General features: G+C 34.6%; 2 protein-coding genes across 3 annotated transcripts; both read left to right on the plus strand.

Moving 5' to 3' along the window:
- Window positions 1-2,744: 2,744 nt before the first annotated feature.
- On the plus strand, window positions 2,745-13,071 carry zgc:112962 (uncharacterized protein LOC548348 homolog). Its single transcript, XM_056463743.1, is given in 15 exon segments — window positions 2,745-2,925; window positions 3,020-3,101; window positions 4,606-4,713; window positions 5,040-5,144; window positions 5,333-5,377; window positions 5,784-5,891; window positions 6,570-6,674; window positions 6,755-6,802; window positions 7,105-7,167; window positions 8,419-8,496; window positions 8,652-8,696; window positions 10,876-10,992; window positions 11,212-11,286; window positions 11,375-12,114; window positions 12,116-13,071. Coding segments are annotated over 14 exon segments (1,740 nt in total). The 5' UTR covers window positions 2,745-2,925; window positions 3,020-3,046; the 3' UTR covers window positions 12,164-13,071.
- On the plus strand, window positions 12,723-19,480 carry si:dkeyp-82a1.6 (torsin-1A-interacting protein 2). Of its 2 annotated transcripts, none has more exons than XM_056463741.1 (9): window positions 12,723-12,804; window positions 13,907-14,032; window positions 14,138-14,314; window positions 14,396-14,554; window positions 14,645-14,752; window positions 14,830-14,892; window positions 14,982-15,065; window positions 15,221-15,268; window positions 18,325-19,480. In XM_056463741.1, the coding sequence occupies exons 1-9, from the start codon at window positions 12,732-12,734 to the stop codon at window positions 19,116-19,118; spliced, it is 1,632 nt and encodes a 543-aa protein (XP_056319716.1). In that variant the 5' UTR covers window positions 12,723-12,731; the 3' UTR covers window positions 19,119-19,480. The 2 variants fall into 2 exon arrangements, with proteins under 2 accessions (XP_056319716.1, XP_056319717.1); XM_056463742.1 differs by having other exon boundaries at window positions 14,648-14,752.
- Window positions 19,481-20,022: the final 542 nt, after the last annotated feature.

Raw genomic sequence — 20,022 nt, forward strand, 5'->3', positions numbered from 1 at the left:
TCATAAATGTATATGTAAAAATAAAAAACTGAAATAATTATAGTGATCATGTAACTCAGAAGCATTCCAATTTCAATTAATCATCTTTGACATCAAGTTCAATTGACTGGACATAATTTAGGAAACTTAGACACATGTCAATCCATATAACATTTATCTAGGGAGAATTATGTGTACAGAGAGATACATGTATGAAGACTCCTTTACAATAAATCCTGTTGTAATCCTAAATAAAAAGATCCCCCAGGATCCCACACACCAAATATCTACACATTCCTACAGGACAGAATCCCACAGCATTTTGTGATCATTTTCCTGTAGGATTCCTGCATGACCCCTGTTGGATCTTTAAGATGTTCCCTGATGTGGCACTTTCCCTGATGTGGCACTTTTACACAATTTGCTTTGGATTTAACCCATCAAATAGAGAGTTGACTGATTTTACATCATATTTGTACTCTGAATTAATTCTTGTAATAATGATTGAACAACTCAATCTTGTACTCTGAACTAACTTCTTTAACATCTGCAGATAATACATGTACATTGATAAATAGCTGTGTTATAAATGTACAGTAATGATTATTATGTTTTTATGTACACTGATCTGTTTTTATATTTTCAGTTTTTTGTTTTCTACATGTTTTTTATTTTTATTGTTGATTTAAATTTATCCAATGATGAATATCTTGGGGTAGCTCCAGTTTTCCCCACAGTCCAAAGACATGCGGTATATGTGGATTGAATAAACTCAATAGCGGTTTAGTCCACAGTGGTGATCTGAGATAAATCAGGGACTAAGCTGAAGGAAAATGAATAATTAAACATCTTGTTTTAATGAAAGATGTTTCTTTATTTAACCAGGTAAAAAAAAAAACATTGAAATCAAGATCTCATTTACAAAAGTGACCTGACGAAGAGGTCTGCAGCACACAATTTATGAAATAAAAAATTAAATACAAATAACAATAATAAAAAATATATATATATATATATATATATATATATATTGGCTGCATGCATGACTAAAAGCTTGCTTCCCTATTTCAGTTTGAACCTGGGGAACAGACAAATGATAAATTTCACTTGAACGTAGTGCATACTGGCTTTTTGACCTATAAAGAAGGGAACATGGGTACAAAGGCACCAGACCAAGTAGAGCCTTGTAGACCAGAGTCATCCAGTGGGTGTTTCTTCTTACATTCATAAAACGTCGCTCAGCTTTGGCATACAGTTCACAATAGTGAGACAGTCTACGACAGCCTGTAACAAACCTCAGAGAGCTATGATAAACAGTTTAACGGCTGAAGACATTTGGTTGAGGCATTCATATAAAAAACATCAGCATATCAAAACAATGGTAAAAATGTTGCAGACACCAAATGTTTACGAGCTTTAGGAGAAAAGCAAGATCCATTTCAATAGTAAAACACGAGCCTAACTCTTAATTTGCTAACCCAATTTGCTATGTGTGCTTTGAAGAAAAGCTCATGACCAAGTAAAAAGCTTATACTTATAGCTGGACACAGTATATTTGTTCACCTTGGGAAGTGGTAATTAATGGTTGGTTCTGCAATGACATTTAGCGGTATGTTCTCTAAACGTACAATGATAAATGGGATCTTTATGGGCTTTGTATGTGTGCAAAAAATTACAGATGGGATGTATTTAGACCAGTTGAATGGTTAAATATTTTACAGAATATGCCCCAATCCACTGCTTTAATGTCTATACTTTATTATCCTTTGACTTGTCAGAAATAAACATTAACATTCCAGAAAATCCTTTGACTTGCCAGAAATAAACATTAACATTCCAGCAAAACTATGAATGTTACATCCCACTGGAGTCTTATCATTTATGTAGGATGTTGCACATGCAGTGGATTGAAAAATTGGGTGATACTATCCTGCAGGATCTCTCCACATAGAGCCAAAATCCTACAGGATTCCTGCAGGATTTGTTTGATGCAAGGGGTTGATCCCCAGGTAGCAAAGAATTCTGGCCCAGATTTGGCATAAATCTAGCACAGCAGGCATTCATTTGGCACTGGTATACAGCATGTGGGCCAAACATGGCCCTGGTTCAGCAGAAGTGGCACCGTCTTTAAGGCGGCACACAATATTTGGGCCAAATGTAAAATAAAATATTTGCCCCAGATGTTAATAATTGCTATGTGGGCCATGTAAGTTTGGCATATCCTGGCCCACTTTTAAAATACATTTTTATTTTCAAATAAAGAGAAAAAAAAAACTCTACCAATCAGGTCGCTTTAAACACCTAAAGCGCAATGATTCGTGGGTTTATCAATTTCATTGCAGTTGTTACACACCAACATATCTGGCCCAGTTCAGACTCAGTTATTAACTTGGCCCAGATACATAAGGTCCATGTTTGGCCCTCGTCTGGAAGCCAGACTTGGTCCAGTCGTGTACCGTAATTCACTGCGGCACGTGGGCCAAGCAAAAGCTGATTGTGTGGGCCAGAGATATTTTTGCTATGTGGGTTATTCATGAAGAATACACAACCGTTCGCTAAAATCGTTGGTTTGAATAACATGACTCAAGTAGTAAATAAGTGATGTCTCGATTGTGTGTCAGTTTAACAATGCTAATAATCTTCTAAAAATGTATATATTTGCGGTTCTTCACAAGCGCACATGAAGTCCCTCTTCTAAAAACGTCCGAGAGAATAATTCAAAGAGTCAAAGAGTTCCTAGCCAAACCCGGAAGAATAATGCGCCGTTGTGTTGCATGAGGAAGAGTGAGTTGTCTGGTAGGGCAAAATCCGAAATACTATCTAATAAACGGCGACTGCAATATAATCGGTTAGTTGGTTTATCAGACAAGAAGGACGGCTGTCAGTGTGTTTTTTTACGTGTCAATTTTTTCTCAACTGTTATTTTCTTCAGTAACGTTATTCCAGGTTGTATGTTTATGCTTCTTAACTGGACTGTAGTTTCGTTTCTGTGGGTCATTTGTAGTTACAGCCTTGGTTAATGTGCTGTTTCAACATTCAGGTCTATCACAAGTGTCCTGCTACAACGATGGCGAGTATTAGTCCAACAAATAAGAAAAGCGAAAGCGAAAGCGACAGCAGCGGTAAGTAACTTAACATAATAATTTGTGTATAAAAAACTACAGTTCTACAGCTAAGCAAAATTATGAATGTTATTGTACATTATTGTTTCATTTTGGTGACTTACTGCTATTCATGGTTTTAAAGCTGGAATTTTTGTGTCACTTTTATCGTCCTTAATTAGTCAGTACTGTCAGAAGAAGAAAAAAACATTAATGTTTCATAGCTAGGTGAAAGATCTATCAATAAATCCTTTTGCAAAACAACCCCCCCCCCCCCCAAAAAAAAAAAACAAACAAACAAACAAACAAAAAAAAACTGCCAGAATAGAGAAATAAATGTGATATGTCTGTGTAATCTTTACTGAGGAGTAGATTTCTAGCTAAACCAATGTGCAGGAAAAAAACAGTAGAAGGCTTGCTCAAGTCTGTTTATAGGCCTGTTTAAAACCTGAACTTATTTTTTCAAATGCGAAGTACAGCGTGAAGTCGTATTTGTTTTTATGATCTTCATGAGATCAAATAATGTTTATTAAAATGGTTTATGGGGATGTGCATGACACAATATAAAATGTCCTTGTCTGGCACAAAGAGCAGAGGGAAAAGATTTTTAGAGGGTTCATATCAGCTACATTCATGAGCTTTTCTCACTTATCAAAAGACAAAAAAGAATGCCATAAGGATTTCTAAATCTTAGTTCAAACAAACAAAATGAATATATGGGGATTTATAAATAACAAAAATGGAACAAATTTATTAAAACAATAATAAGATTAAAAATGATTTACAAGATTCATTTTGACATGACATTAAAAGTCTTTTAATTAAATGACTTTAACCCTTGTCTCTATCCTTTAAACCAATAGAATTGACCCATTTGCCAGCAAAAAGTGTTTATTCATTTATAATACAGTTAGACTTATGGTTTTAATTTAACATAATGTAGATTGATCAATAATTCTTTTACTTAATATAATGTGTGCAAGTCAGAATAAGTATGTTGTTTAATTTGTGCATAAATATAACTATTAGGCTGAGGGATGCAACATTATTTCACCCATATTTTTTATTTGAGCAAAGTTTATTAAAAAGTTATAAATGCAAGTGAAATGTCTGTTTTAATGCTACAATGTGTATATATAGAAATGCTATATAACACTATAGTAACACTGTAGTTAGTTTGTATAATGTATATTTAAAAAATACTATATATATATATATATATATATATATATATATATATATATATATATATATATATATATATATATATATATATATATATTGAATAATATATTTAACAGCACTCAACAACACAGGTAAGACTGCTAAAACAGTGAGAAGACTGTAGAAGTCACAGAACATTGTTAGATTTTTAAAAAATATATATTTTATTTAAACTGAAGTAAAGCTTGTCATAACATGTGAAAGGGATTACTTTAATTTTGTGTGATTTTATTGGTTTACATTCAGTTTTTAAATTTATAGTATGATATAAATAAGATATGAGCTTAACACTCTCTTTCAGACATCAACAATGCGTCTTTTCCAAAAAACAAAGAGGCTGAAACAAGAGGCAAAGATGATGAGACAGAGACCCGCACAGACAACACACACCAGGATACTCAAGTCAAAGGTAGTTCTAGTTTGCAAACATGTTTTGTACAATATGTTGAATTGTTGACTGACCAACCTGCTGAATAAGCTAGATTTAATGGATTTGTATTCAGTATATAAATAATGTTTTAGTTTTGGATTAGTTTCTTACATTAATATTTAGTAAATATATTGTAAGTTAAAATCTCGCCAGTGTTTCTACCTAAAGTGGTTATAAGGTCTTAAAATGTATGGAAAGAGTCTTAAAAAAGGTCTTAAAAGGTATTGAATTTCACTCTCTGATTCCTGTATATACTCTGTTATGATACATGTGGCAGAAGAAGTCATTCAGTTTGAAAATTGCAGATTTACAGTCAGCGGGGGCTCAATTTGAGAATTCCATGGGTGATCAGTCTGGGAATACGGTGGTGGACAGAGAGAAGGACTGTAATCTTGTGGAGAAAAAAGGAGGTATTTTGTATTTTTCCTGCTTTTCTTATGTGTTGTCAATATATCCCATCTTTTTGTCATCTAACAAAAATATTTGAAGAAAATGGATGATGTGAGCTCGAAGTTATAGTGATCTCTGAACAAGAGTGTAGGGAATTTAAGTGTGAAGTAAAAAATCTAAACATGCTCTTCTACTTTTATTTATACAGGTGTTGGTTCATCTGATGATTCTCAACAAGTTAAAGTAGATGTTGGTATGTATGTCTAATGATGGTATGTCTGTTTGTTTTTTTTAGTTATATCTTTTACATTTTTGTCCAAAATCTAAGAAAAAACAGATAAAAAGAATTTCACCATACCAAAAGAAGCTATGTTTTCGTATAATGAGGCAAATTATTGGAATAGGGTTGGAAAAATTAAACGGGTATTCCAATGATCAACTATCACTACTCTTCTACGTTTACAGTTTGTCTAGTGATTATTCTTTGCAGTAATATAGACAACATTGTTACATTTTTAAAAATATATATATTTTATTTAAACTGAAGTAAAGCATGTCATAACATGTGAAAGGGATTACTTTAATTTTGTGTGATTTTATTGGTTTACAATCAGATTTTAAATTTATAGTAAAGATATGAGCTTAACACTCTCTTTCAGACATCAACAATGCGTCTTTTCCAAAGAACAAAGAGGCTGAAACAAGAGGCAAAGATGATGAGACAGAGACCCGCACAGACAACACACACCAGGATACTCAAGTCAAAGGTAGTTCTAGTTTGCAAACATGTTTTGTACAATATGTTGAATTGTTGAGATAAAAGTAGCATTTTTATCCTGCATTATTTAATGCCTGCAGATTAGAGATTTATGTAGTTTTCTTTCTACAGTCCTGAAGTTTGTTTTGTACATTCATAAGTGAGGCATGAGAAATTTAAGACCCTTAAAAAGTATTAAAAAGTCTTCAGTGCTTTTTGCAAGGTATTACATTTTATATCATTTTAATCATACGATGTATGGATGTATGCTAAAGTTTTCCTGAATTAAATCTGCGAATATCAAGATGTTGTGTAGTTTATGAAATCAACGAAATCCTGCTAGATTTGACATCATGCTGCTTTGTTTACTGCAGTTATCAAGGCAACACCATTATTTCTGCAGCTTTATAGGCGCCAACCTGCAGAATAAGCTAGATTTAATGGATTTGTATTCAGTATATTAATAATGTTTTAGTTTTGAATTAGTTTCTTACATTAATATTTAGTAAATATATTGTAAGTTAAAATCTCGCCAGTGTTTCTACCTAAAGTGGTTATAAGGTCTTAAAATGTACGGAAAGAGTCTTAAAAAAGGTCTTAAAAGGTATTGAATTTCACTCTCTGATTCCTGTATATACTCTGTTATGATACATGTGGCAGAAGAAGTCATTCAGTTTGAATATTGCAGATTTACAGTCAGCGGGGGCTCAATTTGAGAATTCCATTGGTGATCAGTCTGGGAATACGGTGGTGGACAGAGAGAAGGACTGTAATCTTGTGGAGAAAAAAGGAGGTATTTTGTATTTTTCCTGCTTTTCTTATGTGTTGTCATCTATAAACAATTGGGTTTGAAGTTTGTTGTACATTTTACAGATGATGGCCTATCTGGGGATACTGAAAATGTGCAGAAAGAAAAAGATGGTAGGTCTGGTTTGTAAGAGGTTGTGACCATACTTTTCTTATTCAAACAGAATTAATTCTTGTTATAATGATCCTGAAACAGGAAATCAAAAAATGCAAGGAGTCAGAGGTCAAGGATTACTTGTTAGTTTGTGCATTGTTAGTTGTTTATTTTAAATTTGTTGCAGAGATAAATCTATTTTACCTACAGTATGCCATTAAAACTTCTTTGTGCATATCAGAATTTAATTTCTAGATGAGATCAGTTCCAATTAGAAGTGTTGTTTCATTTATAGCTGTAAAAGCTGCTGTTTGTTTTGTAGATTTGATGCCAACACAACAAACCTGCTCTTCTGAGTTTCAACAAAACGAGCAAGATCAGATCGGTGGGTTTTCTCTAGTAGTAGCACATCACATTGTTGATGAGTTAAAGAGAATGCATAAAATGTTAAATATATGCCATCTTTTTGTCATCAAACAAAAATATTTGAAGAAAATGGATGATGTGAGCTCGAAGTTATAGTGATCTCTGAACAAGAGTGTAGAGAAATTAAGTGTGAAGTATTCACTTAAACCAAAATTCGTTCACACACCTTTAGTTTTTCTCACGTTATCACAGTGTGTGCACTATGGTTTAGAAAACAGAACTAAAATAGGACAAGAACTCAGAGTTAAAGTGTGCCCTCTAATTCATCTTGATAATGTCAGATAACATTGATCGAAAGGTACAATATAGAATGCGTTGTAATCAACATAAAATGATTCACACTACTGTTTGTATGACGATAGTTACACAACTATCAATTTATCCTGTACTAGTGTCCTGGGCTTCTGTCAGCCAGGTTCATGCAAACCTGAATTTTAATATTTTCCCAGGCTCATTGCAGCAGCTTCTTCACTTCCTTTAGTTTTTTTAATCCAATTTATGACCAATTCCAGGGCACATTTTGTCACAGTTTTCCTTTCTTTTCTTTTTTGCTTTCTTCACATACACAAATCAACAAGACTGTGCTGCACCAAGTCTGGTGTCTTAATAAGTTTTGGTTTGACTGTAAACCCATATGTGCACGACAGTAAATCTGGTAAGAGAGAGGAAGGGTTTTCCTCTAAGAATAAGGCAGATCATTGCAGTTGCTGTTATGTACAAACAGTGGAATCAGGTTAGGGACAGAAAGTAGTGAGATTCAACAGCAGCTCTTAACAAAGTAGCTAAACCTACTCTTTTACTGTTATCTTTACAGGTGTTGGTTCATCTGCTGATTCTAGAGAAATAAATGTCACTTGTCCTAAAGAAGATATTTTCTCTTAGAATAAAGTCAATTATAGTATTCTTGTTTATTAATTTATTCAGCTTTCTTTGAATAAGGTAGATTGTGAAGTTGAGTTATGAGGTTGGAATTGGGTTAGAGGGAAAAAAACGATTTAATAGCTATTCTCATCATCATCAATAATGTCTCTAATGTTTTTTTTTTTTTTTTGCAGTATTCAATATTCTCCTGTAGAGTGATATTTGGCTTGTTTTGTTTGTCATGCTGGATGACATAAACTTGTATTGTTTTGATAATTTTGCTTTATAGTGCCATTTATGCTTGATTGATGCACGCAGCATATTATTCATTTTATTGTCTGACACACAGAGACAACAAAACTGATTCCCAGTGCTCCTGAGACTGAAACTGGGAAACGAGTGAACGAAAAGAGCCTCAGTGAATCTGGTAAGAGGGTTGTTTACTTTAAGAATAAGATAGATTTTTGCATTTACTGCCATTTATAAGCAATCGGAATCAGGTTTAGAGTCAGAAAGTAGTGAGATTTAACAGCAACTCTCAACAAAAAATCTAAACATGCTCTTCTACTTTTATTTATACAGGTGTTGGTTCATCTGGTGATTCTCGACAAGTTAAAGTAGATGATGGTATGTCCAATGATGGTATGTCTGTTTGTTTTTTTTAGTTATATCTTTTACATTTTTGTCCAAAATCTAAGAAAAAACAGATAAAAAGAATTTCACCATACCAAAAGAAGCTATGCTTTCGTATAATGAGGCAAATTATTAGAATAGGTTGGAATAGGGTTGGAAAAATTAAACAGGTATTCCAATGATCATCTATCACTACTCTTCTACGTTTACAGTTTGTCTAGTGATTATTCTTTGCAGTAATATAGACAACATTGTTAGATTTTTAAAAAATAGATATTTTATTTAAACTGAAGTTAAGCTTGTCATAACATGTGAAAGGGATTACTTTAATTTTGTGTGATTTTATTGGTTTACATTCAGTTTTTAAATTTATAGTAAAGATATGAGCTTAACACTCTCTTTCAGACATCAACAATGCGTCTTTTCCAAAGAACAAAGAGGCTGAAACAAGAGGCAAAGATGATGAGACAGAGACCCGCACAGACAACACACACCAGGATACTCAAGTCAAAGGTAGTTCTAGTTTGCAAACATGTTTTGTACAATATGTTGAATTGTTGAGCTAAAAGTAGCATTTTTATCCTGCAGTATTTAATGCCTGCAGATTAGAGATTTATGTAGTTTTCTTTCTACATTCCTGAAGTTTGTTTTGTACATTCATAAGTGAGGCATGAGAAATTTAAGACCCTTAAAAAGTATTAAAAAGTCTTCAGTGCTTTTTGCAAGGTATTACATTTTATATCATTTTAATCATACGATGTATGGATGTATGCTAAAGTTTTCCTGAATGAAATCTGCGAATATCAAGATGTTGTGTAGTTTATGAAATCAACGAAATCCTGCTAGATTTGACATCATGCTGCTTTGTTTACTGCAGTAATCAAGGCAACACCATTATTTCTGCAGCTTTATAGGCGCCAACCTGCTGAATAAGCTAGATTTAATGGATTTGTATTCAGTATATAAATAATGTTTTAGTTTTGAATTAGTTTCTTACATTAATATTTAGTAAATATATTGTAAGTTAAAATCTCGCCAGTGTTTCTACCTAAAGTGGTTATAAGGTCTTAAAATGTACGGAAAGAGTCTTAAAAAAAGGTCTTAAAAGGTATTGAATTTCACTCTCTGATTCCTGTATATACTCTGTTATGATACATGTGGCAGAAGAAGTCATTCAGTTTGAATATTGCAGATTTACAGTCAGCGGGGGCTCAATTTGAGAATTCCAGGGGTGATCAGTCTGGGAATACGGTGGTGGACAGAGGGAAGGACTGTAATCTTGTGGAGAAAAAAGGAGGTATTTTGTATTTTTCCTGCTTTTCTTATGTGTTGTCATCTATAAACAATTGGGTTTGAAATCTGAAGTTTGTTGTACATTTCACAGATGATGGCCTATCTGGGGATACTGAAAATGTGCATAAAGAAAAAGATGGTAGGTCTGGTTTGTAAGAGGTTGTGACCATACTTTTCTTATTCAAACAGAATTAATTCTTGTTATAATGATCCTGAAACAGGAAATCAAAAAATGCAAGGAGTCAGAGGTCAAGGATTACTTGTTATTTTGTGCATTATTAGTTGTTTATTTTGAATTTGTTGCAGAGATAAATCTATTTTACCTACAGTATGCCATTAAAACTTCTTTGTGCATATCAGAATTTAATTTCTAGATGAGATCAGTTCCAATTAGAAGTGTTGTTTCATTTATAGCTGTAAAAGCTGTTGTTTGTTTTGTAGATTTGATGCCAACACAACAAACCTGCTCTTCTGGATTTCAACAAAACGAGCAAGATCAGATCGGTGGGTTTTCTCTAGTAGTAGCACATCACATTGTTGATGAGTTACAGAGAATGCATAATGAATAACTGAATGCAATGATCAACTATCACTACTCTTCTACGTTTACAGTTTGTCTAGTGATTATTCTTTGCAATAATATAGACAATGTGAATTTAACTAAATAACTTTTATATGCTAATATTTGTCCTTCTGGATGACATAAATGTGTCATTTTTATATTTTCATGCCCATGACCAATGAGAGGCAGATCTCAATCTCAAAAGTGCATTATGGGTGTCACGTTTATGATATCTTTTTGGATTATGGTTGTTTTAATGCTTCGAGGTGTTTTTATTGCACAAAACACTTTATATTTTCTTCCTTGTCTGACACACAGAGAAAACAAAACCGATTTCCAGTGGCTCTCACATCAAAAACCAGCCTTACTCTAAAGCTAAGACTCTGAAAACAGAAGATGAAGGAAGTGACCGTGAGCCTGAGTTTAAAGAAGAAGGTATTTTCTATAAGAATAGTAAGGCAGATCATTGAATTTGATTGCTTTCTACGTTTGCAGGATGAAATCAATAATAATAACGATAATAATAACAGTAGTAGTAGTAATAGTAATACAAATAAACTAACTTCCATAAAATTCCTAATTTAAAAGTAAAATTTAAGTTTAAAAGGAGCATTCTTACATTCATTTAAAACCTGCCTGTGTTTTATACACCAGAATTACCTCAACACCCCCCCTATTCTGGACTTCCACAACAAAGACCACAACAGATTAGAGAAGGAACGGATACTAGTGAGTTGTTCTTTCTTTCCATAGAGTTACAATGACTGAATTGAATGACTTTGCAGAAACAGTAATTTAATATCTTCCCTTTTTACAGATCTGACATCTGTGATTGGAATCCTTGTCGTCCTTTTATCTGTGGTTTGTGGTTATTATCTGCACTGTTCTGGCCAGACTCCAAACAAAATACCAAAACAGCTTGATATGGTGGAAGTGTTCAGTCAGGAAATGGAAAAACTTCAGGCCAGTTTCCCTAGCCAGCGTCCAGAGCTCTGGAAGAGAAGTCTTATACACATCAGACGCCACCTAAAGACTGAGCATCCCACTGAACCCGTCAGCCTTATTCTGACCTCTGGCCGTAGGGCCGAAAAGACACTTGGTTGTCTGGCTCAGTGTTTAGCCCAAGCTTTTTCCACTACACGAAACTCTACATTTTTAAGCATTGATGGAAAAGCCAAAACATCATTAGACAGTGATCAGGTCAAGCTGGACATTGACAGTGAGTTAACTAAAGCGTTTGAGAGTGAAAAGTTTGCTGCAGTTATCCACCGTTTCGAGGAGCTTCCTCCTGGATCCACACTCATCTTCTACCGCTACTGTGACCATGAAAATGCTGCTTATAAAAACGTCTTCCTGGCTTTTACTGTAATGCTCGATGCAGAAGCGGAAGTGCCATCCAATATCAATCTTGGAAGAATCGAGGAAATGGTTCAAGATCATGTAAAACAGAAGTTTGTCTCCTCTGACAAGTCAGCGGTGTTTAATCAAATGGACGTGGACAAACTGAGTGGACTGTGGGGCAGAATTTCACATCTCATCTTGCCGGTGGTCGCAGAAGATGAGAATTGAGCAACAGGGCTGTGGAGCCTGTGATAAACCTTTCTAAAATCAGCCAGATTTATATTTTTAGCAGAGACTCAAGACTTAAGCATGAGTCCTAAATGAAGGTTTATTGTTATCTGGTAACTCTGTGGATGATGCGCCTCACTGAAAAACACTTCAGTTTAATTATAAATTAGTTTAAATAGAAGGCTTTAATGAAGTTTTCCCATTTGTATAGCTGAACTATATTTCCTTGTACATGTGTTATTGTTTAAATTATGTTTTAAAGTTATTTTTAATCTGTATATGAAACGGATGAACGAATAGATATCTGATGCCTAGCTTTTCCTGCTTTAGACAGAGTTAATGTGCCTTAATAAATGACTATTCGGATTTTTTTTTGTTTACGTGATTCAAATGGAAAATCAGGAAACACTGCAGACGGATGAACGCTTGATAAGGTAGCAACGTATTTACAGAAGTGAAACTGACAGCTATTATGAACTATTTCCGGGAGAGTTGTGCTCCAACGATGTCGCTCCGACGAAGACCGTCGTTGATGTTCCGTTTTCCGGGTTCAACTGCAGAGCAAAACTAAGAAGTTTGTTGAGAAGTAGTGTGATATTACAGAAATGGACTCCGGTGATTCCAAAGAAGATGGAGTTAAAATAAGGAGAAGAAGCACAAGACAGGCATCGAAGACAGGTTTGAATTTCTACACCGCTTAACGTGCATTAAAAACCGAAAGCGGTTGACATGCAATACGTATCATCTCTAGCGGATGTAACGTTAGCGAATCAGTAATAGAAAAGGGAAAAACTGTTATATTTCCTTTCCTATTAAAAATAATAGTAATGTGTAAGGAAACTGTCGATGCTTAGTGTAAAACTCAACCCAAATGACTTAGTTAATGTTTGTGTTTACATTCTGGGCTTAACGTTACCCGTCAAAAATAAAACAAAAATCACGAAATATGTCTTTGTACGTTCTTTTTGCCTTTATTTGATCTTTATTATAATTATGTTGATCCTCATAAACCTCGCATGCTACTTTTAACTGTCGCTAGCAGATAAGCTAACGTTATTCGCTTACTAAGTAACGTTTTTATAGAAAAACAATAACAAGATGGATATAACGTTACTCATCTGGAGTATTCACTATCTAGAATATAGATAGGATAACTTAGTCTAAGCATGAGCTAAACAGCCAACGTTAATTTAACACTTTCATTTTCTTTTTTATTTGTTGTCAATGTCAATCGTTGTTTAAGCTATACATATTGTAACATTTACAAAACAAAACATTAAAAAGCATTATTATTAAATTTTAAAATGGACAGTAAGTTATTAATGTCTATGTACTTAATGTAGGTTCATTCATTCATTCATTCATTTTCTTTTCGTCCATTTATTGATCTGGGGTCGCCACAGCGGAATGAACCGCCAACTTTTCAGCATATGTTTTACACAGCGCATGCCCTTCCGGTTTCAACCTATCACTGGGAAACACCCACACACTCTCATTCATGCACTATAGACAGCTTACCCAATTCACCCACAGCACATGTCTTTGCACTTGTGGAGGAAACCCACGCAAACACGGAAAGAACATGCAAATTCCACACAAAAACGCCAACTAACCCAGCCGGGGCTCGAACCAGCAACCTTCTTGCTGTGAGGCGACAGCGCTACCCACTGCACCACCGTGCCGCTCTTTAATCTAGATCATTATAATATATTGCGCCTGTTTCTGCTGATTCTAAAGCACAAATATTAGTTCCTGTTGTTAAGTTTATCTTCTCTCATAGGTTCAAATGTTGCTGACCATCGGCCCCGGCTAAAAAGACGCCGGGACCCTTTGAAAGATGATGGGGAATCCACGGTGGTCAATGGATCCAAGGAGTCTAAAAGCCTTGAGAATGGGAATAATGATGGTATATGAAATTTAATTTAAAGAAATTTTGTGTTACACATTGATTTTCAGATAAGGCATATTTGTTGTGCTACTGTTTGTACTCATTTTCATTAAACCTACACAGAATCCCGAAATAAGAGACAAAAGCTTAAAAATGATGAAAGTACAGGAGATGTAAATGAGAAAGGTGATGGATTTAACAACACTGATGTGGAGATGGATGAGAGTGACGATCAAGATCAAGAAATGGATGAAGATGAAGATGCTGAGCAGGACAATGAGACCAAGACACACTTTCATGGTAAGAAGCATACGATTTATGCCATATTATTAAATAAAAATGAATGGGTAATTTTGGTAAGCTGTTCTGTGGATTGCTCAGCCACATCTATGAGAGAAGCAGTGTGTCCTGTCCAAGTATGGAGAGAAAATCTGCAAAGTGGGGTTGTACTGGAGAGACGAAGGTCCATTCATGAAAATTATGTGGACTATGATAAACACAAACACAGCATTCCAAACAGATCCATTACAACATCTCAAGGTTTGTTAAAAAGCTAAATTCTGTCTCAAATAATGTTAAAAGGGTAATATTAAAGTTCTTTTGTGGCTTTCTCCACCCTGTCTGGGACAGAAGAAAGGTTTCCGGCAGTGAGACAAAGGTCCATTCGTGAAAAAACTGACCAAGAGACACACAAGAGATCCAAAACAGTAAATATAAGATCAGAAACGACTTCTCAAGGTTTGTTATCATTACTGAAAAATACCTTTAATTTTTTAAATAATGCAAAACACAAATTCATGTTGACTTCATTGCAGCTCCCTCAGTTATCAGGATAACCAGAAGTAGAATGACTAATCAGAATCCTGTAGCGGTCAATGGTAAAAGATTCTTGCTGTAGATGTGAAATTTTCTTTTACTGTTTGAGCTATTGAAGTTTCTAAAGCAATTTTTAATCCGTTTATTATAGATGCTCTTCCTTTTGGAAACTGGAACAGATCTCAATTGCTTACTCCTCCCTCCACAAATCAAACAGCACATCACAAAACCACAGGTGAAATATTTTGTCACTCACTTTCTCATGATTTATATCATTTCATTTAAAAATATTGCTTAAAAAATTATAACTTGGTAAGTTTCCAATAAGTTAAGAACAATTGTCAGTATTTTAAAATTTGTAACTCACAATTTTTTTACTTTGTGTTTCAGAAAAGAAGCCAGTCTTCTCAAAACCAAGTCCAGTCTCTCCCACTCGAGGTACCCTTTGAGTCTTCTACCCATTCTTCTTAAATTACAGAGGTCATGAAATGGAGAATCAAAATCTTCTTAATATTTAATATGCAAAAAAAAAAAACGCTGTTCAAACTTTAATCTCAAAACTAATTCCCAGTTTAAAATGACAGTGTTTTCTATACTTCTATACTATATATATACCACAGCTGGATTTAAATGAGGTAAAACATAAAGACTTTATTGTCCACCACTGTTAACATGAGTTTTAAATAATCAAGAAGTTGTGTTTTGAACAATTATATCTTTCCATCACAAGAGACTGGTGTTGGATAAATTTGCAAAACTCTTCAATGTTCTGTCATTGGGTGTAAAGTAATTATAAAAACTTTCAGAAGATTTCAGAATTAGAATTGTATGACAAGTTTACTTTTAATGAACAAGTTCCTAATGACATTTCACAACCAAATTTCTGCTGAATTATTCTCAACATGCTGATGTTTTCTTTTATTGAAATACAAATCATTGCCAAACTCCTCTGAGATAACTTCATTTATTTTAAAATCCTACAGCATGCTTGTAATAAACATCAAACCATCAATTAGCACTTTTAAGAAATATCATATCATTGTTTGAGTTTTTTTTAACTAAAATCATGTATAAGTTGAGCTGAAATGATGTCGGGAGTTCAATATGCAACACAAAAATTGTTTAAAATGACTTTTTTCATTGAATATCTAAATGAGCTTCTGCAACATGTTTTTAAATGCGCCATGTAATTTATTACTTTTAAAACTATCGAATGAAAATGAACCTAGCAGAAACAGATGCTTTATTTTGTGCTTGAGCTTTTTCCTCTGGCTCAAACATGGCTCAATGTGGTATATCTTGATTGTCAAAACACAACATGCATGTTCTGAATACTGTTAGCCAATCACAGTAGCCCAGTAAACAAGTTTGTGTTTAATAGACATCTGCTAGACATCTAAATGTAGACAGCTTGGCTAAAACAAGGCTAAACTTGGGGTGTCAGTGAAAATCTAATAGATATCTTAGAATAGCCCAAAACTACACTGATCATCAAATAGACAGATTAGACAGATATGTGTAGTCTGTTAGCGCTTTGGGTCTGAGAAAAGCGCACTAAATAAAATGTATTATTATTATTAGTCATTCATTTATGTTTATTTGTTGACTAGTCTAGTTTTGGCCTATTCTTAGATGTCTATTAGATGTTCACTGACAGCCCAAATTTAGTCTTGTTTTAGTCAAGACAGCTATGTTTAGATGTTAAATAGACATCTACTAAATAGACATATTTTAAAAACCAAAAAATACTTGCTGGGAGTGGTCATTTACTTGCATTTTTGTAAGAAGGTAATGTCCCTTCCAATTCAAATTTGTTGCAGAAATTGAAAAATTATTTAAAATGATCACAATTTTTTACAAACGCCTACAGATGACAAAAACCAAAACAAAAAAAATCTATAATGTCACCACAAAAAATTCTTTTTTTCTCTATGACTAGGCCCACACAGAATCTGGGCTTACAGAAATCCGCAGATTTCCACAGATTTTAAGCCCATCATGTAGGCTGTTTATTTACTTGTGCAAATTCATATTTATTCAGATTTTAAATTAATTTTTGTAACATTATTGAATAATATGAAAATGTTTATATGATTTATTTAGTAGATTTATTTGTCTTTTAGTAGCTGTATTATATGAGAGATTTGCTTTGTTTACCAAATAAGTTGGTCTAATTGGATTTGCGTTGTAAAAATTAAATAAAGTAAAAAAAGGTATTTTCATTTTATATTTTATTTCATTTTTAATCACAATACTCCCAAAATAATTCTGCATAAATCTGCAGATTTTGAACAAAATTCTGCACAGAAATAGCAAAAAATATCCGCAGATTCGGTCTGGCCCTGCCTATGACTAATACATTAGCAGATTTTATATATTAATTTCCTTGTTTTGTATGTATATTTATTGGACTATTTTGCAGATACATCACCTTGTACATATAAAAAATAAGTAGTCGACAGTTGTGTTTTTTTATTCCATCCTTTGTCCTCCACTCCTAACATCCCGAACACATACCGCATTCATTCTCTTGTCTTAAGTAAATGTGCGCATCCAATTAATTCCCTCATTTTATGAAATCATGGTCACATTGTAAAAACTGTTTATTCATTCATTCATTCATTTTCTTGTCGGCTTAGTCCCTTTATTAATCAGGGGTCGCCACAGTGGAATAAACCGCCAATTTATCCAGCATATGTTTTACGCAGCGGATGCCCTTCCAGCCACAACCCATCTCTGGGAAACATCCACACACACACTCATTCACATTCGTACACTATGGACAATTTAGCCTTCCCAATTCACCTGTACCGCATGTCTTTGGACTGTGGGGGAAACCGGAGCACCCGGAGGAAACCCACGCCAAGGGAGAACATGCAAACTACACACAAAAATGCCAACTGACCCAGCAGAGGCTCGAACCAGCGACCTTCTTGCTGTGAGGCGACAGCACTACCTACTGCATCGCTGTAAAAACTGTTTACTGTTTACAAAACGAGTGAATTAACTTTCATTCATTATCCTTCGGCTTAGTCTCTTTATTTATCAGGGGCCACAGGGGAATGAACATATCTAACTTATCCAGCATATGTTTTACACAGCGAATTTCCTTCCAGCTGCAACCTAGTACTGGGAAACATCCGTACACACTCATTTACACACATACACTACAGACAATTTAGTTTAATCAATTCACCTATACTACATGTCTTTGGACTGTGGGGGAAACCGAAGCACCCGGAGGAAACCCACGTGAACACGAGGAGAACATGCAAACTCCACACAGAAATGCCAACTGAACCAGTCGGGACTCAAACCAGTGACCTTCTTGCTGTGAGGCGTCAGTGCTAACCACTGAGCCACCATGTCGCACCTGAAAGAACTTTACGAAACTAAATTAAAAATGTACAAACTGCATTTCATGACCCCTTTAACAAACAGATTTATTTGGCATGCACTGTGTGTCATTAATTCAGAATGTCTTGTTTTTCTAGGATGGATGTGGTCCATTTGCAGAGTTCTCATACTTCTTTTGATATTGACTGGAATGCTGGTTTCTGGCTATTTGATCTATCATAAGTTTATTAGTGCTCATTTGTCTCAAACTGACGTGGTTCATTCTGAAACACTGAAGAATTTTGCAGCGGACTTAGCGGGTTTACAGACTGTTTTTCCCAGTCAGCGTTCCGAGTTCTGGAACAGGAGTGGGAAACATCTGAAGGGTCACCTGCAGACGGTCAAACCCACTGAATCGGTCAGTGTAATTCTGACTGCTGGCCTTCGCGCTGAAAAGACGTTAGGTTGTCTTGCTCGACGCTTGGCCACAGTGTTCTCTGCTTTCCATAACGCTTCGATCTTAGAAATCAACGGGAACTCCAAAAGCACCCTGGACAGTGATCAGGTCAAGCTGGAGATTGATGAAGCATTGAAAAAAGCCTTTGAAGGTGATAAACCTGCAGCTGTTGTGCACAATTTTGAGGAGCTCCCGCCTGGATCTACTCTCATATTCTATCGGTATTGTGACCATGAGAATGCAGCTTACAAAAACGTTTTCCTGGTGTTTACTGTGAAGCTTTCGGTGGATGAAATAGACCCATCGGTTAGTTTGAGCCAAGTGGAGGAGATGGTGCTCGACCATGTGAAACAGAAGTTTATTACCTCAGAAAAATCTGCTAAGTTTAATCAAATGGATGTGGACAAACTGAGTGGACTGTGGAGCAGGATTTCTCACCTCGTCCTACCGGTGGCTGCGGAGGAGAACATTGAACAGGAGGGCTGTGAGGTCTAGCCTTTAATGAAAATGGTGCGGTTCTATTACTGTACTAAATGGATTTGCAGACTACATAAATGTACAGAAGGAACTTTATTCCAAGGAGGTTTTTTAAAAAATGGATTTGTTTATAAATGTTTTATATAAATAGTTTTTCTTTGTTTATATGTGTGAGTGATATATTAATCATTTAATAATAATAATAATCATAATGCAACAGCATTTGGCATACAATATAAACCAGCTTTTGAATTAGATGTACAATTTCTTAAAGGTCAGGTGTCATAAAGACTGAAGTTTGCACTGATTTATTTTTAGTTTGTCTTCAGTTTTTTGTATTTGTGTAACTCAAATTCTTATTAAAAGTCAGTATGTTGTTATGAGTTTTCCCATTTTGTCATGCTTTTAGTGTTATTTACATTTGTTAATGCAAAACTAATCTAAAACCTACAGAGAATATTATTCCTACAGCCAAAGAAAAAGCTAAATCACATTTTAAGTAAAATGCTTTACTCCAGAAAGGCCGAGTAAACAGGGTCCCAAAATAAATTATTCTTGTGTTTTTGTTAAAAATGTCTAACATGATAGATACAATTAGTAAAAAGATATGTTAGATATAAATTTTAATTGTATTTGTTAAGAAGAGAAAGAACAAGCACAAAATGTTAGTACCCACAATGCACCGTGCGGATGGCGAATGAATTCCCGCGTCTTGCCGTAAGATGGCGCCCGCAACTCCAACCGTCAACCGCTGGTCCAGTTTTGGGAAAGGCGTAAACAATAAACAGGTACAAATGATAATTTATCCCCTCAAAATGTTTGTAGTTTATTGACTGATGCATTTGACTGATCAATGTATGGAAGCGTGGTTTGTTTCATGAGCATTTGTTGAACAATTTTTTTAAAGAAATAAAGGTTTAAC

The sequence above is a fragment of the Danio aesculapii genome, chromosome 8, assembly GCF_903798145.1.
Source record: "Danio aesculapii chromosome 8, fDanAes4.1, whole genome shotgun sequence".
Classification (NCBI taxonomy): domain Eukaryota; kingdom Metazoa; phylum Chordata; class Actinopteri; order Cypriniformes; family Danionidae; genus Danio; species Danio aesculapii.